At 53.2% G+C, this 19,093-nt stretch overlaps 1 protein-coding gene across 1 annotated transcript; it reads left to right on the top strand.

Annotated features, from left to right (window-relative positions):
* Positions 1-1,115: 1,115 nt before the first annotated feature.
* On the top strand, positions 1,116-18,602 carry LOC135460864 (olfactory receptor 14C36-like). Its single transcript, XM_064737818.1, has 2 exons — positions 1,116-2,021; positions 18,021-18,602. Exons 1-2 carry the CDS (start codon positions 1,116-1,118, stop codon positions 18,600-18,602), a joined length of 1,488 nt encoding a protein of 495 aa, XP_064593888.1.
* Positions 18,603-19,093: the final 491 nt, after the last annotated feature.

The raw sequence follows: 19,093 nt of genomic DNA, 5'->3' as shown, positions 1-19,093 counted from the left end.
AGGAGGATGTGCTGCAGAGCGGGGCTGCCCTGGGCACCGTCAGAGGGACAGGGCAGGACGGCTCCTGCTGCCAGGGACTGCTGCAGCAGGTGAAGCTGGGGCTGCAGCCAGGGCTGCCCAGGGCTGTCCTGCAGAGCAGCTCCTGCAGCCCTCAGGGCTCTTGGCCAGCCCAGGGCATGTGCCACCTGCCAGGGGCAGCTCTCAGCCTGCCTGGCAGCTCCCCATGGATGCTGCAGGGGAGAAGTTGGAGGTGGAAGGAGCCACCCCCATCAGGGCAGATTCCTCCTGCTGTGGAGATGGTGCTGCATGGCCAGGGTGCTCTCACCTTTCTCCTCAAGGGAAAGGAAAGGGGCTGTCAGCTTTGGCTGTGTCACTGAGACTCCTGTACTGTCACCCTGGGCATCAGCAGATGGGCCTCAGATCTCCCTCAGAAAGTGCCTCGTCAGCCTCCTCTCCCTACAGACAGCAGCACCTTGGTTTGAAGCATCTCTGTTTGTCTGCCCTGCCTTAAGGCCCTGGTGCCAGGGAGATGCCCCTGGGCAGTGCCCTGTGCTGGGAGGGGTCTACAGGGCAGAGCTGAGCCCCCAGGGCTGGGCTGGGCTAGGGCAGCACTGGCAGGGACAAAGCTTGGATAGAGAGAAACAGCTCCCAGTAGGCACAACTCCAGGCAGCAGAGAGCCAGACCAACCCTTGGTATCCCTTCCTTTTCAGGTGCACAGGGAAAGAGAGAAGGATTTGGAGATAATTATTTTTAAACTGGAGTGTTCAAAAATTGCACAATATTGTTCAATCAAGTTATAAGTGCAATCACCCTAAAACAGAGAGAGGTGAAATGAGCAAAGGGCACCTGTGTGGGATGAGTAGGTCTGATTTCACTGGGGCACAGAGAGCCCTGGTTTCCCTCTTGGTTCCCAATGCTCTGGCAGAGAGCAATGCTGAAGATGAGCCAGCAGCCTAAACCTGAGCTCAGAGATAAAAATGTTCAGCAAAGTTCCCCAAAAATGGAAGTAATTTTGAGGGGATTCATTATAAAAAAGGATAAGTATAACACAATTCATTCTTTCTCAGTTTATCAGTGTCTTCTTTCAACAGCCCATGATGCCCAGAGTGAAGAAATGTCCAACAGCAGCTCCATCAGGCACTTCCTCCTGCTGGCATTGGCAGACACGCGGCAGCTGCAGCTCCTGCACTTCTGTTTCTTGCTGGGCATCTCCCTGGCTGCCCTCCTGGGCAACGGCCTCATCATCAGCGCCGTAGCCTGCAGCCACCACCTGCACACGCCCATGTTCTTCTTCCTGCTCAACCTGGCCCTCAGCGACCTGGGCATGATCTGCACCACTGTCCCCAAAGCCATGCACAATTCCCTCTGGCACACCAGGACCATCTCCTACTCAGGATGTGCTGCACAGGTATTTTTCTTTGCCTTTTTCATTGAATCAGAATTTGCATTTCTCACCATCATGTGCTATGACCGCTACATGTCCATCTGCAAACCCCTGCACTACGGGACCCTTCTGGGCAGCAGAGCTTGTGCCCACATGGCAGCAGCTGCCTGGGCCAGTGGCTTTCTCTTTGCTCTGCTGCACACAGCCAATACATTTTCCCTGCCCCTGTGCCATGGCAATGCCCTAGGCCAGTTCTTCTGTGAAGTTCTCCAGATCCTTAAACTCTCCTGCTCACATTCCAGCTTAAGGGAAGTTGGGCTTCTTGTGGTCACTTTTTGTTTAGGTTTTGGTTGTTTCGTGTTCATGGTTTTTTCCTATGTGCAGATCTTCAGGGCTGTGCTGAGGATTCCCTCTGAGCAGGGACGGCACAAAGCCTTTTCCACCTGCCTCCCTCACCAGGCCGTGGTCTCCCTGTTCCTCAGCACTGACACATTTGCTCACCTGAAGCCCCCCTCCATCTCTTCCCCATCCCTGGATCTGGCAGTGTCAGTTCTGTACTCGGAGGTGCCCCCAGCCCTGAACCCCCTCATCTACAGCCTGAGGAACCAGCAACTCAAGGAATCTCTCAGGAAAGCTGTGACTGGCTGCTTTTCAGCCTTTTCATTGTCCCATAAGAGCCCTCACAGAGCTTTGCATTGGGAGCCACAAAGGAGCTGGAAACACACCCCTGCTTTGGCTCCTGCCATCTCTCAGAATTCTCTTTCCCTCAAGGGGCTTCAAGTGGGTCAGGTCCTGGGAAGGGACAGCAGGCCAGAGACCCAAATTAACCAAAGGGATATTCCAGACTGTATGGCACCAGTTCTGGTATAAAAGCTAAGGAAGGAGGAAGAATAGGGGGCATTTCCTATTTACAGTGTTTGTCTTCTTGATAAACCACTCCACCTGCTGAAGTTCTGCATCCTGGGAAGTGGCTGAACATCACTTGCTGACAGAAGAAGAGAATAAAATTATTGGGGTTTTCCTCATTGCTGGTGCCTGTAAAAACTTCCCCTTTTCCTATAGAAAACTGCCTTATCTCAGTCCACAATTTGTCTCCCATAACATTTTCTCTCCCCTGTGCAGCCAAGGAGGGGAGTGCTAGAGTGGCTTGGTAGGCACATGGACTCAGAAGAGGTAACCCACCAGAACAAGCCACAGAAGGCCTGCTTTCCTCTGTCAGCAGCTCTCAGTGCATATCATGAGAGGCCAAGTCTGCCCTTAAGTATATTTTAAATTGCTTTCTGCTTCTGATTCTGTTATAATAAAAGAAATGCTCTTATCCACCCCCTTCAATTTAATTATCCCTCCTGCTTGTGTGACCCAGACAAATTGTGTAAGAAGAGAGTCTCACATTGTATCTAGGTGAAATAAATGCATATGCAACCACTTTGTAAAAAATTTTATACTATTCTTATCACAGTAGGAATGAAGAGAAATGGGCAGAGCTTTGTGGCTGCCCCAGCTTTGGTATGGGCCCTGGGCGTGGAGCAGGAGCAGCTCTTGAGGGCCCCAAGGCCACAGCTCTTGTGCTGCCCTGGGCAGATGGGATGGCAGCAGGGGCTGCAGAGCTCTCTGCACCTCAGGCAGAGGGGAGCAGGGCAGCCAGGGAGGCTCCTTTGGCCTTGGCCAAGCTCCTTCCCCCATGGCTGGGGCTGAGTTCTGTGGCAGCTGCAGCTGCTGCTGTGCCCTTGCCAGGGGCTGAGGCTGTGGGGCAGTGCCCAGAGCAGCCTGGCCTGAGCAGAGCTGTGGGGCCAGAGCTGGCTGGGCTGGGCTGGGGAAAGGCCCTTGGTGCTGCCCAGAGCTCAGGGCAGCTGGCAGAGCTTGCAGGGAGCCGGGCTGGGCTCAGAGAGCCTGGGCCGGAAACCATCAGTGTCCATCTCAGCCTGGCTGAGCGTGCAGGGGCAGGACTCAGGCAAGGCCTTGTGGGGCAGGGCCAGCGCCTGTGCAAGGCATTGCAAACAGGCAAGTGGCCCAGAGAGGAGGCAGCTCTGTGCCCTTGGTGGCATGGACAGAGCAGGGAGGGGGCCCAGGACATTGGTCAGCGCCAGCCTCTGTGCCCAGCCCTTGGCAGCCCTGGCTGCTGAGCCCAGCTTTGGCCTGGGCTGAGTTTGCCTGTGGCCCAGCTCCATCCTCCTGCGGGGCTCAGGGCCTGTTCCCGGCCATGGCCAGCCCTGGCTGCCTCTCTGCTGGCCCAGAGGCTTCAGAGCCCGGGGCAGGCCTGTCTGTGCAGCCCCACAGGTGCCACGGGCTCTGCAGGAGCTGGCAGAGGCTGCCCAGCAGGGAGGCCATGGGGCACAGAGCCCCAAGGCTGCTGTGGGCACCACGGCACACGGGCCGTTCCCAGCCGCAATGCTCCTGGCCTGGGCTGGGCCTGCACAGGGGCTGGGCCACCATGGCTGGGCCAGCACAGGGCCACAAAGGGGCCACGCAGCCGCTGCCGAGGCTGACAGCAAGGCCAGGCACACACAAGGAATTGCTGAGCATGGCCTGCGCTGGCCAAGCCTGACTGTGCCAAAGGCAGAGCTCAGCTGCCCTTGGAGGCTGCAGCAACAGTGCAGAAACCAAAGAGCCTCCATGGCTGGGCTGGAGACCAAGGCTGCAGGAGGGAAATGCAGGGCTGCTGTGGAATGGGGAGGACATTGAATTCCAGCACACACCTCAGCTCTCTGATGGTCCCGGCACCAGGCTGGGCCCTGTTTCAGACTGGAGCAGAGCAGATGTTGATGGGACAGGAGCCCTGTGGGGCTGTTAGGGACCTGCAGCTTGCAAGGTGCTCTGCTCTCCCTCAGGTGCTCTCTGTCAGGAAAGGGGCACAGGTTTTAATACCTGTTAGTTTCATAATATACAAGCAAATCTTTATTATCTGGGTCATTTGAGTACTCTTAAGGAATGGCAATGTTTTCCCACCAGAAACGGGGTTTCCTGGAAGTGTACTGATGGCAGGAGAAGAAATTCTGATCTTCCCATCTACTCATGTCACCAATAATCTGTCTATTATTTAATCTCTCTCTTTTCCATCAAGTGCTTCCATCTCTCCTGGTTAAATTGCCATGTCTAAGGACATCTGTTCACTTGATCAGCTGGATATTTGTTTTTCCCATGGGTCCCAGATTTCCTCCACCAGATGCTCCCTGGTCATTCAAGTGCCTCTCAACTAACTTGTTTCATGCTTTGAGCTTCAGGGAGTTGCCCAAATTTTCTGAAGTTTAAATAAATATCACATAAGGCGACATCTTAATTGTCTTTATATCTATCACAGAATTACCTTTTCTTGTATCTATGTCTAAAACTGTTCCTCTACAAGAATCCTTTGCAGATAGTGGACATGTCAGATACTGCTGGGACATCCCAGAGAGCTGATGGAAGATCTGTGATGGTTATTAAACTGTTCAAATGTTCAACTTGTGTTTGTTGGCAAGAAATCTTTCTGTGCTTCTGAGTGTCACCAGGCCCTGAGCCCAAAGGACACAAACCTGATGAGTTGTGGTTCCCACTGCAGGGACACTTGGATCTTGGCTCTGCACAGGAGAGCTCTTCATCCACTTTCTCTCTTTTTCTCCCTCCGGGCATGGAAGGAGCTCCTGACTTCAGCCTGTGACTTGTGGGTGCAAAGAGCAAATCTGGGCAGAATTGAGGCAGTGAGGGTTTGAGGGGACATTGGGATCTTTGCTGGGCACAGAAGGTATTTTCCATTGCTCTGAGGCTGTCTGCTGTGGAAAGTGGATTTAATATCCAGCAGAGGAATGACTTTTGCATTTGATGGAGCTGTGCCTTCCCTTGGCTTTGTTGGCTGGCAAGAAATGAACATCCCTCTGTGTCTTGGGCAGCTCCTTCTGCAAGGAAAGCAGGTGGGAGCTGGAGCCAAGGAGCTACAGGCTGCAGGTGCAGCCTGGGCTGGAGGGAGCTCAGATTTGCACAAGGCTGCTCTGAGTGCCAGAGCTTGGATGGGGGAAATGGTGGGGTGGGGGTAGGGACAGAGTCTGATTGATTGTCAGCCATGAAGGGTCTTGATGTTCATATCCATTCCAACTGCAAGACAAGGTACTTGGATTCACTGTCAAATGGAGACTGCACATATCAATAATTAACAGGAAAACAAACATAAACAGAACCTAAACAATCTTTTCTCACTGTCTTTTAAAATAGAATATATTCACTTTGAATACCCTACTGAGATCTACTTAACCACAAAGGATTTGAAAATTGAAATCAAATTATCCCCAGAGGCTTGGCTTGTTCAGGTGTTGTGAATGTTAATGAGCCCTGGGACACTGAATTCCTGCACTGAAGAGCTGAAGGCTGAACAAGCCTCTGGAGCAGGAAAATTCAGCAGCAGCCTCCAAGGTGCTGAGGATGTCAGCAGCCCCCACTGAGGCCATCCCTGCCCAGAGACCGTGGGGGAATGGGCAGACAAGGAGAGCGTCCCTGGGGCTGGGGCAGCACAACTCAGAGGCACCAGGGGCTCCAGCTGGGAAATGGAGTGTGGAATGTGGCTGGGAAAGCCCTGCCTGGGCTGTGCCAAGCAGGACAGACAAGCCCTGCTCCCATCCCCCAAACAACTCTCTCAAGGAGACATTTAAAAGAAATTACAATTGTTTGTGTCCTCTGGTTGAGCTCACTGGAGAAATAACAGCAAGAGATTCTCAGGAGCTCCAAACAACCAAACAGCCTTTACTGGCAACTTTAGAAAATCAGAGAAACATTGGCAAATGGTTTATCATGACATTGTAGTGGTTTTTGTTTGTAAATTTAAGATTTTTTTTCAATCTCGAGATCTCTTAATTAATGTATTGATGAGTGTGGTGGGTTTTAGTGTCGGTTAATTATTTATGTACTTATTTTGTTGTGAGATAGGATAACGAGAAAGGTAAAGTATGCTTAAAATTTTAAAAGGGTAGAAAGAAAATTTCATTAAAAGCAAATTAGAAAAAAGGTAGTAAGAATTAAATTCTTTAGAACACTCTTTTTTCTTTACAACTTTTTTTTTTCTTTTAACCTGACAATGTAAAAAAACTAAACTAAAAATTTCTAGTACTTTACTATTTCTAGAATTGCCATTTTTTAGTTTTAGGGAGAGAAGGTTTTTCTTGCTAATTTTATGGAAATTTTTTTACAAGAGGAAAAATATTTTTTTTGTGCTTCTTAATTTTGTCATGGATAACAGTTGTCTGGGGAACTTTGTTATTGTGAAGTTCTTTTATTGCTACAAGCTTTTTTACAGCTAATTGATGGATCATGTCGACTTATGATGTATTGTTTTAAAGGTGAGTTGTTGTCATGGTTTGAGCCTGGCACAGAGCCAGTGCCCCCCATGAAAATGCCTCACCCTGGTGTCTGCTGTGAGATGTGACCAGGAATAAGCAAAACAGGCTCTAACTTAAACATAAAGACCACTTTATTACTTAAACTACAGGAAAATAGGGAGAGACTATAAGGAAAAAAAAAAAAAAAAAAAGAATTGAAAACCTTACAAAAAAACCATTTTCCTCCTCCCCCACCACCTGACTTTCCCAATCCAATACATTCTCTCAAAACAACTGCCCAGCCTTGGCCCCACACGTTAGTATACTCAAACTTCAGTTCATGAAGAGGAAAGGAGTCTTTCTCGTTCCATAGGCTTCTCGTGGAAACACACTGAAAACCTCGTGTGCTTCCCTGTCACTTCGGCACCGCCCGGAAAGTCCATTTGCCGCTTGTGACATCTTCCTTCCATGCTCAGTGCTCTCACCACCGAGACATGGCCAGAGCTGCTTTTAGGGTTGTCTTTCAAGGATGCCTTGTCTCACTCCAAAAAGGCACAGTCTCTGCTTTTGGGACATCTGTCCCCCCCATATTTTTCCAACCCCTGGGGCCGGGGGGTCCTCACGAAGAACCTTCCTGGTTTTGAGGCACTGCCTCCCCCTAAATGCAGTCTGTGTCACAGGAACAACTGAGTCCATGGCTACAAGAAAAAGTCCAGCCAAAAGGCCACTCCAAATCATCTCTCCCCATCCAATCATCTCCACATTCTTTGGGCCAGGTCCTTATCTTATCTCATCTCTTATCTCCCTTCTTATTCAGCTTCGAGGAGGATTAGCATTTTTGCAAGGCCCCAATCATGCAAGAAAGGGTTAAAAGTTTTCAGTCTCTGTCTGTCCTGGGACGAGATGATACTCCCACACGTGCTGCTGCTGCGGCCGGCCGGGCACTCTTTTCCCCCCCCTTTTCTCTTCCTGGGCCGGCCCTCTCTCTCTCTCCTGGGGGGGGGGGGGGGGGGGGGGGGGGGGGGGGCTGGCTGCCCGATGTCTCGATGTCTCTTGGGGCTCCGCCACCCTTCCATCCTTGAAAGCCCCTCAACCCCCACCTCTGTCCAGGCCCCTGGCCTACCGCATGGCCGCCCCTCCCCCGCCCAGCAGCAGCGGGCCGGGCGGGGGAGAGATCTGACCTCTTCGCCCGACGATGTCCCAAAGAGGAAGTGCCAGGGCAGTGCCTTGCTTTTAACCCCTGTGTATTCTCGGAGGTGTGTCCAAACCCCACTGGCTACACCAGGTGTCAGTATGAAACCCAAAACCTTCATTGGTTTGACCACAGCTTCCCAGAATTCCCACTCCTTCCTGGTCAAACCATGACAGTTGTTTAAAGGTAAATGTTTTTATTATTTACTTTTTAACATATTTTTATCTCTGGAAATAGAGATATTCTCTTGCGGGTACTGGATTACTTTTTTTTCTGCCTGAACTTTTTATGAAATTGCAGTTATTTTATAATTTATTTTAATATGGAGGTTTTTGTTTGATATTTTTTTAATCATTAAATTTTTTTTATAGTTTTATGTGTTATAAAGAAAAAGAGTTTTTTCCTTACAGTTTATAAGAGGATTTTAGTTTCAAGATTAAGGTAGTTTTTCTTATTTTTTATTGGGTATTTATTTCTTCCTTTCTGACTTTGACAGTTTTATGTTTTTTTTAATGTTTCTATTTTGTTTTTTTCTTTTACTTGAGGGATGATTGAAGTATTGAAAGGGTTAACATCTGACCCACCAGTAACTTGTGGTGGCAGTTTTGGTTGGGTTGTGTTAGGATTGGCTTTATGGTTGGTTTTTGAGTTTTTTTGTGTTTAGTTGTAGGGTTATTTTGTATGAGTTGTAGGATGTAGGAGTTTTTGGTTTTAGTTGTGTTGGAGGCAGGGGACATGGTGGTAAGATTTTAATAGCTGTGGCTAGCTTTGTTCTGGTTGGGGTTTTGTAGCCTCTTTTGTTTTCCCAGTCCCAGCTCTCCCAGTCTCTTCACCCCTTTCCTTGACTCTGAGCCCCTGAACCTCCTTCCCAGCTCTGCCAGCTCTTCATGTCCCCCCTTTTCCTGGGCCTGTGGAACCCCCTGGATCCAAAACTCTCACTTTCAGTCCCCCAGCCCCCTCAAATCTCCATGTCGCCCCGTTCTCCCCTCCCTACAGTACTGGGAAGTGGCACTGTCAGAGCCCAACCCGGGGGTCCCAAGTCCTTGATTGTGGAGGATGTGGATGGGACCCCCTGGGAGCGCTGGGGCAGCGAGCAGGGCCAGATGGAGCCACAGAAAGCAGGAATGCTGGGAGGAGCTGAGCTTGGATATTGGAATAGCCATAGCTGGGATATTGGGATGGCCAGGGCTAGGATATTGGGATGGCCAGGGCTGGGATATTGGGGTAGCCAGGGCTGGAACATTGGGGTAGCCAGAGCCGGGATATTGGGATAGCTAGAGCTGGGATATTGGGATAGCCAGGGCTGGGATACTGGGAAAGCCAGAGCTGGGATATTGGGATAGCCAGAGCCAGGATGTTGGGATAGGTGGAGCTGGGATATTGAGATAGCCAGGGCCGGGATATTGGTATAGCCAAAGTTGGGACATTGGGATAGCCAGAGCTGGGATATTGGGATGGCCAGGGCTGGGATATTGGCAAAGCCAGAGCCGGGATATTTGGATAGCCAGAACTGGGATATTGGGATGGCCAGAGCTGGGATACAGAGATAGCCAGAGCTGGGATATTGGGATAGCCAGGGCTGGGATACTGGGGTACCAAGGACTGGGATATAGGGATAGGCAGAGCTGGGATATTGGGAGAGCCAGAGCTGGGATGGCCAGGGCCGGGATATTGGGATAGCCAGGGCTGGGATACTGGGGTAACAAGGACTGGGATATAGGGATAGGCAGAGCTGGGACATTGGGATAGCCAGGGCTGGGATATTGGGATAGCCTGAGCCGGGATATTGGGATGGCTAGAGCTGGGATATTGGCATGGCCAGAGCTGGGATACTGGGATATCCAGGGCTGGGATATTGGGATATCCAGCCCTGGCTCAAGGACAGGACCCGGCCCATGGCTGACAGTTCTCTGGAGACGGGGTGGGTACAACCAGAGTGGGGGGAGTAGGGGGAGCCGGGGCTGGGCTGGGATCTGTGGAAATGGAGGACTCTGAGGGGCTGGGATGGGATCTCTGGGGATGGGGGGGAACTGTGGGGCTGAGATGGGAATCCAAGGGGCACCCTGGGGCTCGGACACAACTTCATGGATCCGTTCTATCCTCCTTCCCAGGTCCCCACATGCTGCAAGTGGTTTCCAGCTGTGACCTTCTGTCCAATGGAGCGTCCATGGATCCCACCGGTATGGCTACAAGGACTGAGATTTCATCTCCTTCCAGCTGGGATCCAGGAGCTTTGCAGTGTCTGATGGTGCCACCTGGATCAGACAGAGGTGCTGGGAATCCAAAGGGATCATTGTGGAGCAGACGAAGCATTACCTGAGACACATGTGGGTAGAAATACATTAGATGGGGTTGGGTGGCTCTGGAGCACAAAGGTGGGTGTGGGAAGGGAAAGGCAATTCCTATGGGAATGGGGGATTCAGGAATGGGGGACTTGGGAATGCAGGAATTACCATGGAATTTCCATGGCCAGATCTCACTCTCATCCCAGTCAGGTGAGAATTCCATGGATCGTTCTTCCCCTTAACCCACTGCCATGGGAATTCCATGGGGAAATTATTTGAATGGATGACCAATGCAATGCCAGCAGTGCAATGAGAAGTAATCCCTGCTGGGATTCCATGGGACATCAATCCCAATCCTTTGCCTGGGCCGGCTCTGCTGTGCTCGTGGCAGCACCAGGGGAGTGCCCTGTCCCTGCCCTGAGCCCAGCACGAGCCTTTCCTTGGCCGTTCTGTCCCTGCCTGGGGCAGGAAGAGCAGCTTTGGTGGCCCTGGGCACCCAGCCAGGCTGCAGCTGCTGCAGGGACTCCTGGGGAATGTTCCAGAGCTGAAAGCTGAAAGCAAACAAAGTTCCAAAGCTGAAAGCAAACAACTGTTCCTGGAGGGGATTCTGTCCCTGGGCCTGTGCTGGGAGCCAAAGGGCAGCAGCCCGAAGTGCTGGAGCTCAGTGTCCCTCAGCCAGGCCATGTTCCCTGGCTGTGCCCTGTCCCTCAGCTGTGCCCTGTCTTGTGTCCCAGTCCCCTGTCCCTCGGCTCTGTGGGGTTGGAGGTGGCAGCAGGACCCGGGGCAGCCCTGGAGGAGAACAACCCTGAGCCCCAGCTGGCCCAGTTGCCCCAGTTCCCCCCAGGGGTGCCCAGGTCACTCCCAGCATGGGCCCTGTGGCTCCCAGTCACACCCAGTATGGTCCCAGTCACTTTCAGTTACACTCAGTGTGATCCCAGTGTGATCCCATTCACTCCCAGTACGATGCCATTTGCCCCCAGTATGGTCCCAGTCACTTTCAGTTACATTCAGTACAATCCCAGTATGATCCCAGCCACTCCCAGTACGATGCCATTTGTCCCCAGTATGGTCCCAGTTGCTCCCAGTCACCCAGTGTGGTTCCAGTTACTTCCAGTATGATCCCAGTCACTCCCCGATACTCCCAGTATTATTCCAGCAGCTTCCTTTAGGGTTGCTCTGTGATGCCAGTCACTCACAGTCTCTCCCAGTTGTCATGGTTTGACCAGGAAGAAGTGGGAATTCTGGGAAGCTGTGGTCAAACCAATGAAGGTTTTGGGTTTGAGACTGGCGTCCGGTGTGGCCAGTGGGGTTTGGACACACCTCCGAGAATACACAGGGGTTAAAAGCAAGGCACTGCCCTGGCACTTCCTCTTTGGACCTCGTCGGGCGAGGAGTTCAGATCTCTCCCCCGCCCGGCCCGCTGCTGCTGGGCGGGGGAGGGGCCAGCCATGCGGTAAGGCCTGGGGCCTGGACAGAGGGGGCTTCGGGGGGGGGCTCCAAGGATGGAAGGGTGGAGGAGCCCCAAGAGACATCGAGCCCTCGGGCAGCCAGCCTCCCCCCCCCCCCCCCCCCCCCCCCCAGGAGAGCAGCCAGCCGGGAGGAGAAGGAGGGAGACTGCCCGGCCGCAGCGGCAGCAGGTGTGGGAGTATCATCGTTCTAAGATAGACAGAGACTGAAACTTTTAACCCTTTCCTTTCATGATTGGGGCCTTACAAAAATGCTAATCCTCCTCGAAGCTGAATAAGAAGGGAGATGAGAGATGAGATGACTTGGCCCGGAGATTGTGGAGATGATTGGATGGGGAGAGATGATTTGGAGTGGCCTTTTGGCTGGACTTTTTCTTGTAGCCATGGACTCAGTTGTTCCTGTGACACAGACTGCATTTAGGGGGAGGCAGTGCCTCAAAACCAGGAGGGTTCATTTGTGAGGACCCCCCGGCCCCAGGGGGTTGGAAAAATATGGGGGGGACAGTTGTCCCAAAAGCAGAGACTGTGCCTTTTTGGAGTGAGACAAGGCATCCTTGAAAGACCACCCTAAAGGCAGCTCTGGCCATGTCTCGGTGGTGAGAGCACTGAGCATGGAAGGAAGATGTCACAAGCGGCAAATGGACTTTCCGGGCGGTGCCGAAGTGACAGGGAAGCACACGAGGGTCTCAGTGTGTCTCCACGAGAAGCCTATGGAACAAGAAGGACTCCTTTTCCTCTTCATGAACTGCAGTTTGAGTATACTAACGTGTGGGGCCAAGGCTGGGCAGTTGTTTTGAGAGAATGTATTGGATTGGGAAAGTCAGGTGGTGGGGAGGAGGAAAATGGTTTTGTTGTAAGGTTTTCAATTCTTTTTTCTTCTTTTTCCTTATAGTCTCTCCCTATTTCCCTGTAGTTTAAGTAATAAAGTGGTCTTTATGTTTAAGTTAGAGCCTGTTTTGCTTATTCCTGGTCACATCTCACAGCAGACACCAGGGTGAGGCATTTTCATGGGGGGCACTGGCTCTGTGCCAGGCTCAAACCATGACACCAGTACACCCCAGTTGCTCCCAGTAGCTTCCACCATGATCCCAGTTGCTCACAGTGACTCCCAGTCACCTCCAGCATGATTCCAGTCACTCCCTGTATATCCCAGTTTCCCCAGCATGGTCCCAGCTGTTCTCAGCCTGCTCCCAGTCACTTCCAATATGATCCCAGTATGACTCCAGTCACCCTCAGTGTGGTCCCAGTTGCTCCCAGTATGATCCCAGTTGTCCCCAGCATGGTTCCATTTCCTCCCAGGGTGATCCCAGTTGCCTCTAGCACAGACCCAGTCACTCCCAGTATGACCCTACTCTGACGCTATGATGATCCCAGTTGCTGCCAGCATGGTGCCAGTTGCTCCCAGTCTGATCCCAGTTGCTCACAGTTGCCCCTAGCACAGACCTAGTCATTCCAAGGGTGATCCCAGTCTGCCCCAGCATGGTCCCAGTCAAACCAGTCACCCCCAGTATGGTTACAGACACTGCCAGTATATCCCAGTTTCCCTCAGCATACTCATAGTCATTCCCAGTCACACCCAACTACCCCAGTACAGTTCCAGCTTCCACCAATATGATCCCAGTCACTCCCAGTATATCCCAGTTGCTGCCACTATGATCCCTGTTGCCACAATTCTGGTCCTGCTGGGTCCCAGTGTGCTCTGATCATGCTCCAGTGGGTCCTAATCCTGGGTGCGGTGTATCCCAGTGTGTCCCAGTCCATCCCAGCCTGTCCCAGTCCATCCCAGTGCATCCCAGCATGTCCCAGTTCATCCCAGTCCATCCCAGTCCGTGCTGGTCCCTTCCCAGCCGCCGTTTCCCGGGTCCTGCCCCTCCCGTTCCCGGAGCTGCCGCCGGACGTCCCCCAGATGCTGCTGGAGCTCGGGAGCTCCGTCTGCCCTGGCTGGGGCTCGGCCTCCCCTGCAGGACAAGGTGAGGGGGGGTCCCCGGGGGCCGTGTCCCCCCTCAGAGCGGGGGTGATTCCCCCATGTCCCCCCGTGCCGGGGTCACCCCCTTTGCTCTGCCCAGAGCTCCTGAGCCAGCTCCTGCTCTCCCCTGGGAGGGTCTTTGGGGAGCCCCCGGGCACCCCCTTGAATCCCCATTCCTGGGCACTGGGACCCCATTGAATCCCCATTCCTGGGCACTGGACCCCAATAAATCCCCATTCCTGGGCACTGGGATCCCCCTGCATCTCCTTCCCCAGTTCCAGGGCCCACTGCACCCCCTTATCCTGCCCCAACACCCTCTGCACCCCCTTTCTTGGGTATCCTCCCCTGCCAGCCCCTGGATTCCCCGTTTCCATGAGCCTGGGAACCACCGGACCCCATTCCCGGCCAGCCTGGGGCACCTCACCCCCAACCTCCCTTTGCTAGGAAACCCGGCCTGGGCACGGGGCTCTGCGGCTGCTCTGGGATTTGTGATCCCCCAAAGGAAAGGGAGGGAACAGCAGAGAGAGAGAGAGAGAAGGGGATCGGCTCTCAGGGATCGCAGCCCCAGCCCCTAGTGCTGCTCTGTCCCACAGCCACAGGAAAAATGGATCCAGGATCCCAGTGCTGGCCCTGCTTTGGGCCAAGCCCGGTGGGTTACAGGCACAGTTGGAGCGCAGGGCCCAGGAGCTCAGCACAGCCCAGTCCCGCAGGGCACAGCTGAGAAGGGTCCTGGGGGACCCAGGATGGAATCCAGGGGAACTCCCTGGTATTCCCTCTTCCCTCCCCCTGCACCAGTTTCCCCTCGCTCCCAGTATGAGTCCAGTCAGTCCCAGTATGAGCCCGGTCCCTTCCCCTCACTCCCTGCTTGATCCCTGTTGCTTCTCTCAGTATGAGCCCAGTCACTTCCAGTCATTCCCTATGATGATGCAATTGGCCCCAGCAAGTTCCCAGTTGCTCCCAACTCCTCCCACTTTCATCCAGTGTGTTCCCAGTTCTCCCAGTTGTCCCTAGCAGCTGCCCCAGTAACTCCCAGTACGATCCCAGGATGAGTCTAGTATGATCCCAGTCTCTCAGCAGGGCCCCAGTCACTCACACTTGCCCCCAGCATGTTCCCAGTTCTCCCAGCACATTCCCAGTCGCTCCCACTCCGGTCCCAGTCACCACCCGGATGGTCTCAGACACTCCCAGTACATCCCAGTTGCCCTGAACATTCTGGCAGTCATTGCCAGACACTCCCAGTTCCCTCAGCGTGGTTCACTTGACCCCAGTTTAATCCAAATCAAAGATTTAATCACTCTCAGTATATTCCAGCTGTTACCAGTATGCATCCTATCATCCCCAGTTGCTTCCAGTTCCTCCCAGTCTGTGCACAGTTGGCTCTCAGCAGGGCCTGGTAGCTCCCAGTAACCCCCAGTCAGGGTCCAATCACACCCACTCTAATCCCAGTATGATCGTAGCCACTCCCAGTATGACCCCAGTCACTCCCAGTCTGATGCCAGTGGCCCTAGCATGACCCAGTTGTCCCTAGAATAGTCCCAGTCCCTCCCAGCATGGTCCCACTCACTCCCAGTTGTCCCCAGCATAGTCCTGGCTGTTCCAGTGTGGTTTCAGTCCCCCCACTATGGTTACAGACACTCTCAGTTTATCCCAGCTGCCCCAATAAGGCATTAATTACCTGAGAATGATCCCAGTCTTTCCCAATTACTCCCAGCTGCCTCCAGCACAATCCCAGTTTCTGTCAGTTGCCCAAAGTATAGTCCCAGTTGCACCCAGTATGATCCCAGTTGTGATCTCAGTCTCCTCAGCATGGTTCCAGTACCTTCCAGCTGATCCCAGTTGTTCCCAATGTTTCCACATTTTCCTCCCAACATGGGCCCAGTAGCTCCCAGTAACTCTCAGTCAGGGTCCATTCACACCCATTGCAATCCCAGTGGCTCCAAGGATGATCCCAGTAACTCCCATTACAATTCCAGTCACTTTCACTATGATCCCAGTTACTCCCAGTCACCCCCCGTATGACCCCAGTCACTCCCAGATCCTCCCAGTGTTACTCCGGTCATGCCCAGTGACTCCCTGTCACTCCCAGTGTGGGCCCAGTTGCTCCCATTCTCCTCCAGTATGGTTCCAGTCATGGCCAGCACCTTCCCAGTCACTCTCAATCTGGTTCCAGTAGGATCCCAGTCACTCTCAGGTACTCCCAGTACTTTTCCAGTCTAACCCAGTATGATCCCAGGCAGTTCCAGTATGACCCCAACATAGAAACAGCTGTTTCCATTGTCACTCAGCATAGTTCTAGTTGCTCCCATTTACCTCCACTATGGTTTCAGCCTCTCCCAGTATAACCCAGTTACCCCCAGCATGTTCCTAGTCACTCCCAGTTGGTTGGAGTTACTTCCAGCTTGATCCCAGTTGCTCACAGCCACTCCCAGTCACCCTCAGTGCAGTCCCAGTTGCTGAAAGTATGATCCAGTATGATCCCAGTCTCTCCCAGCATGGGCCCAGCTGCTTCCATGGTGATCCCAGTATGATCCCAATTGCTCCCAGCATGGTTCCAGTTGCTCCCTGTTCCTCCCAGTGTGATGCCAGTAGCACCCAGTTGTCCCTCACATAGTCCCAGTCACTCCCCATATGATCCCAGTGACTCCCCATATGATCCCAGTCCCTCCCAGCACGGTCCCACTCACTCCCAGTTGCCCCCAGTGTGGTCCCAGCTCTCCCCAGCATGGTCCCACTTGTTCCCAGTGTGGTTCCAGTCCCCCCAGTATGGTTACAGACACTCCCAGTATATCCCAGTTGCACCCAGCAAGTCTGTAGTCATTTCCAGGCACTGCCAGTGGCCCCAGCAAGGTGTCAGTTCTCCCATTATGATCCCCCAGTCATGCCCAGCATATCCCAGTTGCCTCCAGCAGGCATCCAGTCCTTCCCAGTTCATCCAGTTTGCTTGCATCATGATCTCAGTTTCTCTCAGCTGCTCCCAGTAGCCCAAAGTGGGATCCCAGTCGCTCCCTTTGAGCCCCAATATGATCCCAGTAAGCTCCAGTTTGATCCCAGTCACATGTCAGCACTCCCAGTGACGTCCCAGTATAATCCCAGTTGCTTCCAATCTCTCCCAGCATGGTCCCAGGTGGCTCCAGCATGATTCCAGTTGCTTCCTAGATCAGCCCAGTCAGTCCCAATATGATGCCATTTGCTGCCAGTGTGCTCCCAGTCGCTCCCAGTCAGGCCCAGTATGGGGGATGATGTGCAGGGTGTGTTCCCAGTCACTCTCAGATACTCCCAGTTTTAGTCAAGTCCCTCCCAGTATGATCCAGAGATGAGACCAGTGTGCTTCCAGTCCCTGTCAGTATGAACCAGTTGTGCTCCACATGGTTCCAGTTGCTCTCTTTCGCCTTCACTTTCCTTCCAGTCACTCCCAGTGTCTCCCAGTGCAGCCCAGTTCCATCCAGCATGTTCCCAATCACTCCCAGTCACTCCCAGTTGGGTTTTTGGGGGCATGTTTGGAGAATGAAGGAGTCCAATGCTGAGCGGAAAAGGCCCCTCGGGGGGACATCGGGGGGTGCCGGTGGCGGCTGCCGGCAGAGGCAGCCTGGAGGAGCAGAGCCCTGTGTCCCCCAGGAGCCCAAAGTGGGGAGCCTAGAGAGGGGGGAGCGCCGCCATTGGCGGGAGCCTCAAGAGCCTGGAGAGGGGCAGGGGGGAATCCTTGGAGCCCCTGCACTCCAAAGCAGAGAATGAGGAGAGAAGGGACCTTGGGGCCCCAAAACCCTCGGCATTCCTAAGTGGGGACATGGAAAAGGGGGAATCTTTTTTGATTGCTGGTACTTCCAGCAGCCTGGGGAGTGGGGGGACTGGGTAAACAGGGGACCCCCAACACAAGCATGACCCCCAGCAGCTGGGACAGGGGTTAATCCCCAAACACCAAATGGGAGAGACCAGAGACAGGGAACTCCTGGGACGCATTTTCAGGGCTGAATCTTGGTGTTTGGGAGGTTTTTATGGCCACCAGATGGCTGGTGACTTCTAGAGATGGACTTGCGCAAAGGGACCTTCAAACTCAATGTGCTAATTCCTTGTTTTCCCCCTAACCAGGATTTGCCATTCCCAAATCTTGGCCGCATGGAGGAGGAGGAGTTTTTGAGCAAGTGCAAAGATGCCCAGGGACACCCAGGCAGATGAGGAGGAAGTCAGTCCCCCTTTCCCTTTCTCTCCTGCTCCATCTCCCAGCCCAGCATGGCCTCCGGCTGCAGGACAACCCTGCTGCCTACACCGTCCTGCTGAGGATGCACTGGGGGGATCTCCTTCCCCTTCCTTCTGGTACGGAGGCAAATCCCATTCTCTCCTTGTCCTTCCTCCCCCAGAGAAGGAGCTGAGGATGGAGACAAGGGAGGACAAATCCCCAGGGCAGAACCTCGTGGAAGAGGCTGTTTAGAGTGGCTCCATTGCGCAGGAACCCAATGGGGAGGAAAAGCCCTGGACATCCCACAGGAGGAGGGGCTGCAAACCCAGCCCAGGATGCTCTGAGGAGGAAAGACCTACCCTGGGCCAGGAAGGTGAACAGAGCTTCAGCCAGAGCTTAGAACTGGTGATCCACGATCAGCTTCATGATGGAGAGAAGTGCTACAAGTGCTTGGAGTATGGGAAGAGCTTCAGGCAGAGCAGCACCCTGATCCAGCACGAGATGATCCACACTGGGGAATGGCCCTATGAGTGTGGGGAATGTGGGAAGGGCTTCAGCTGCAGCTCCACCCTTGTGACCCACCAACGCATCCACACTGCGGAAAGGCCCTGCGAGTGTCCCGAGTGCCAGAAGAGGTTTCAGACCAGCTCCACTCTCCTCCTGCACCAGCAGATTCACTCAGATGAGAGGCCCTTCTGCTGCCCCAACTGTGGGAAGGGCTTCAAGCACAACTCTCACCTCATCACCCACTGGCGCACCCACACTGGGGAGAGGCCCTACGTGTGTCCCCAGTGTGGGAAGGGCTTCACCAGCAGCTCTCACTCTACCAGACACCAATGGAGGCACCAGTAAGGGAAGCCCTGCAAATGCCGCAATTGCAGGATGAGCTTTGTGCACCACTCCAGCTTCATACCCCATGGGAGGACTAATGTTGGGCAGAGCCGTGGTGACCCACATTCCCAGTGATCTGCGCTGGGAGGACACTTGGCTGGTTGTCCTTTTGCTTTGGCTCCAGTTTCCTCTTGAAAGTTCTTTATCACTTAAAAACACCTGAAATAGGACTAAAAAGAAAGAAATTTATCAAAGATGTGTAAAGTTCCATCAGTTAACAGTTACTTGAGCAGGAATTTATGGTTTTGGGACATATTCTGGAAGATTTATGGGTTCTTGGGAGATTTCAGGAAGTATTCTCCATATCTTTGCACTTCTCAAGTAAAGATGGATTGATCTGTCACCTCAAAATGTCTCAATCCCACTGAAAACAAGTCAATCTTACCCTCAAGGGGCTCAATCCCACATTAAATTGCTTTGTTCCCACCTCAAAAAAACTCAGTCCCGTGCCA

Source organism: Zonotrichia leucophrys, unplaced genomic scaffold, assembly GCF_028769735.1.
Source record: "Zonotrichia leucophrys gambelii isolate GWCS_2022_RI unplaced genomic scaffold, RI_Zleu_2.0 Scaffold_113_145235, whole genome shotgun sequence".
Classification (NCBI taxonomy): domain Eukaryota; kingdom Metazoa; phylum Chordata; class Aves; order Passeriformes; family Passerellidae; genus Zonotrichia; species Zonotrichia leucophrys.
This window is presented reverse-complemented; position numbering and strand designations above follow the sequence as displayed.

Bases quoted from the DNA above. Each gene is read 5' to 3' on its own strand.
- LOC135460864 (XM_064737818.1), top strand. From the start codon at position 1,116: ATGTCCAACAGCAGCTCCATCAGGCACTTCCTCCTGCTGGCATTGGCA. The intron at 2,022-18,020 runs GTGACTGGCTGC...TCCATTGCGCAG, and splicing joins AGGAATCTCTCAGGAAAGCT to GAACCCAATGGGGAGGAAAA.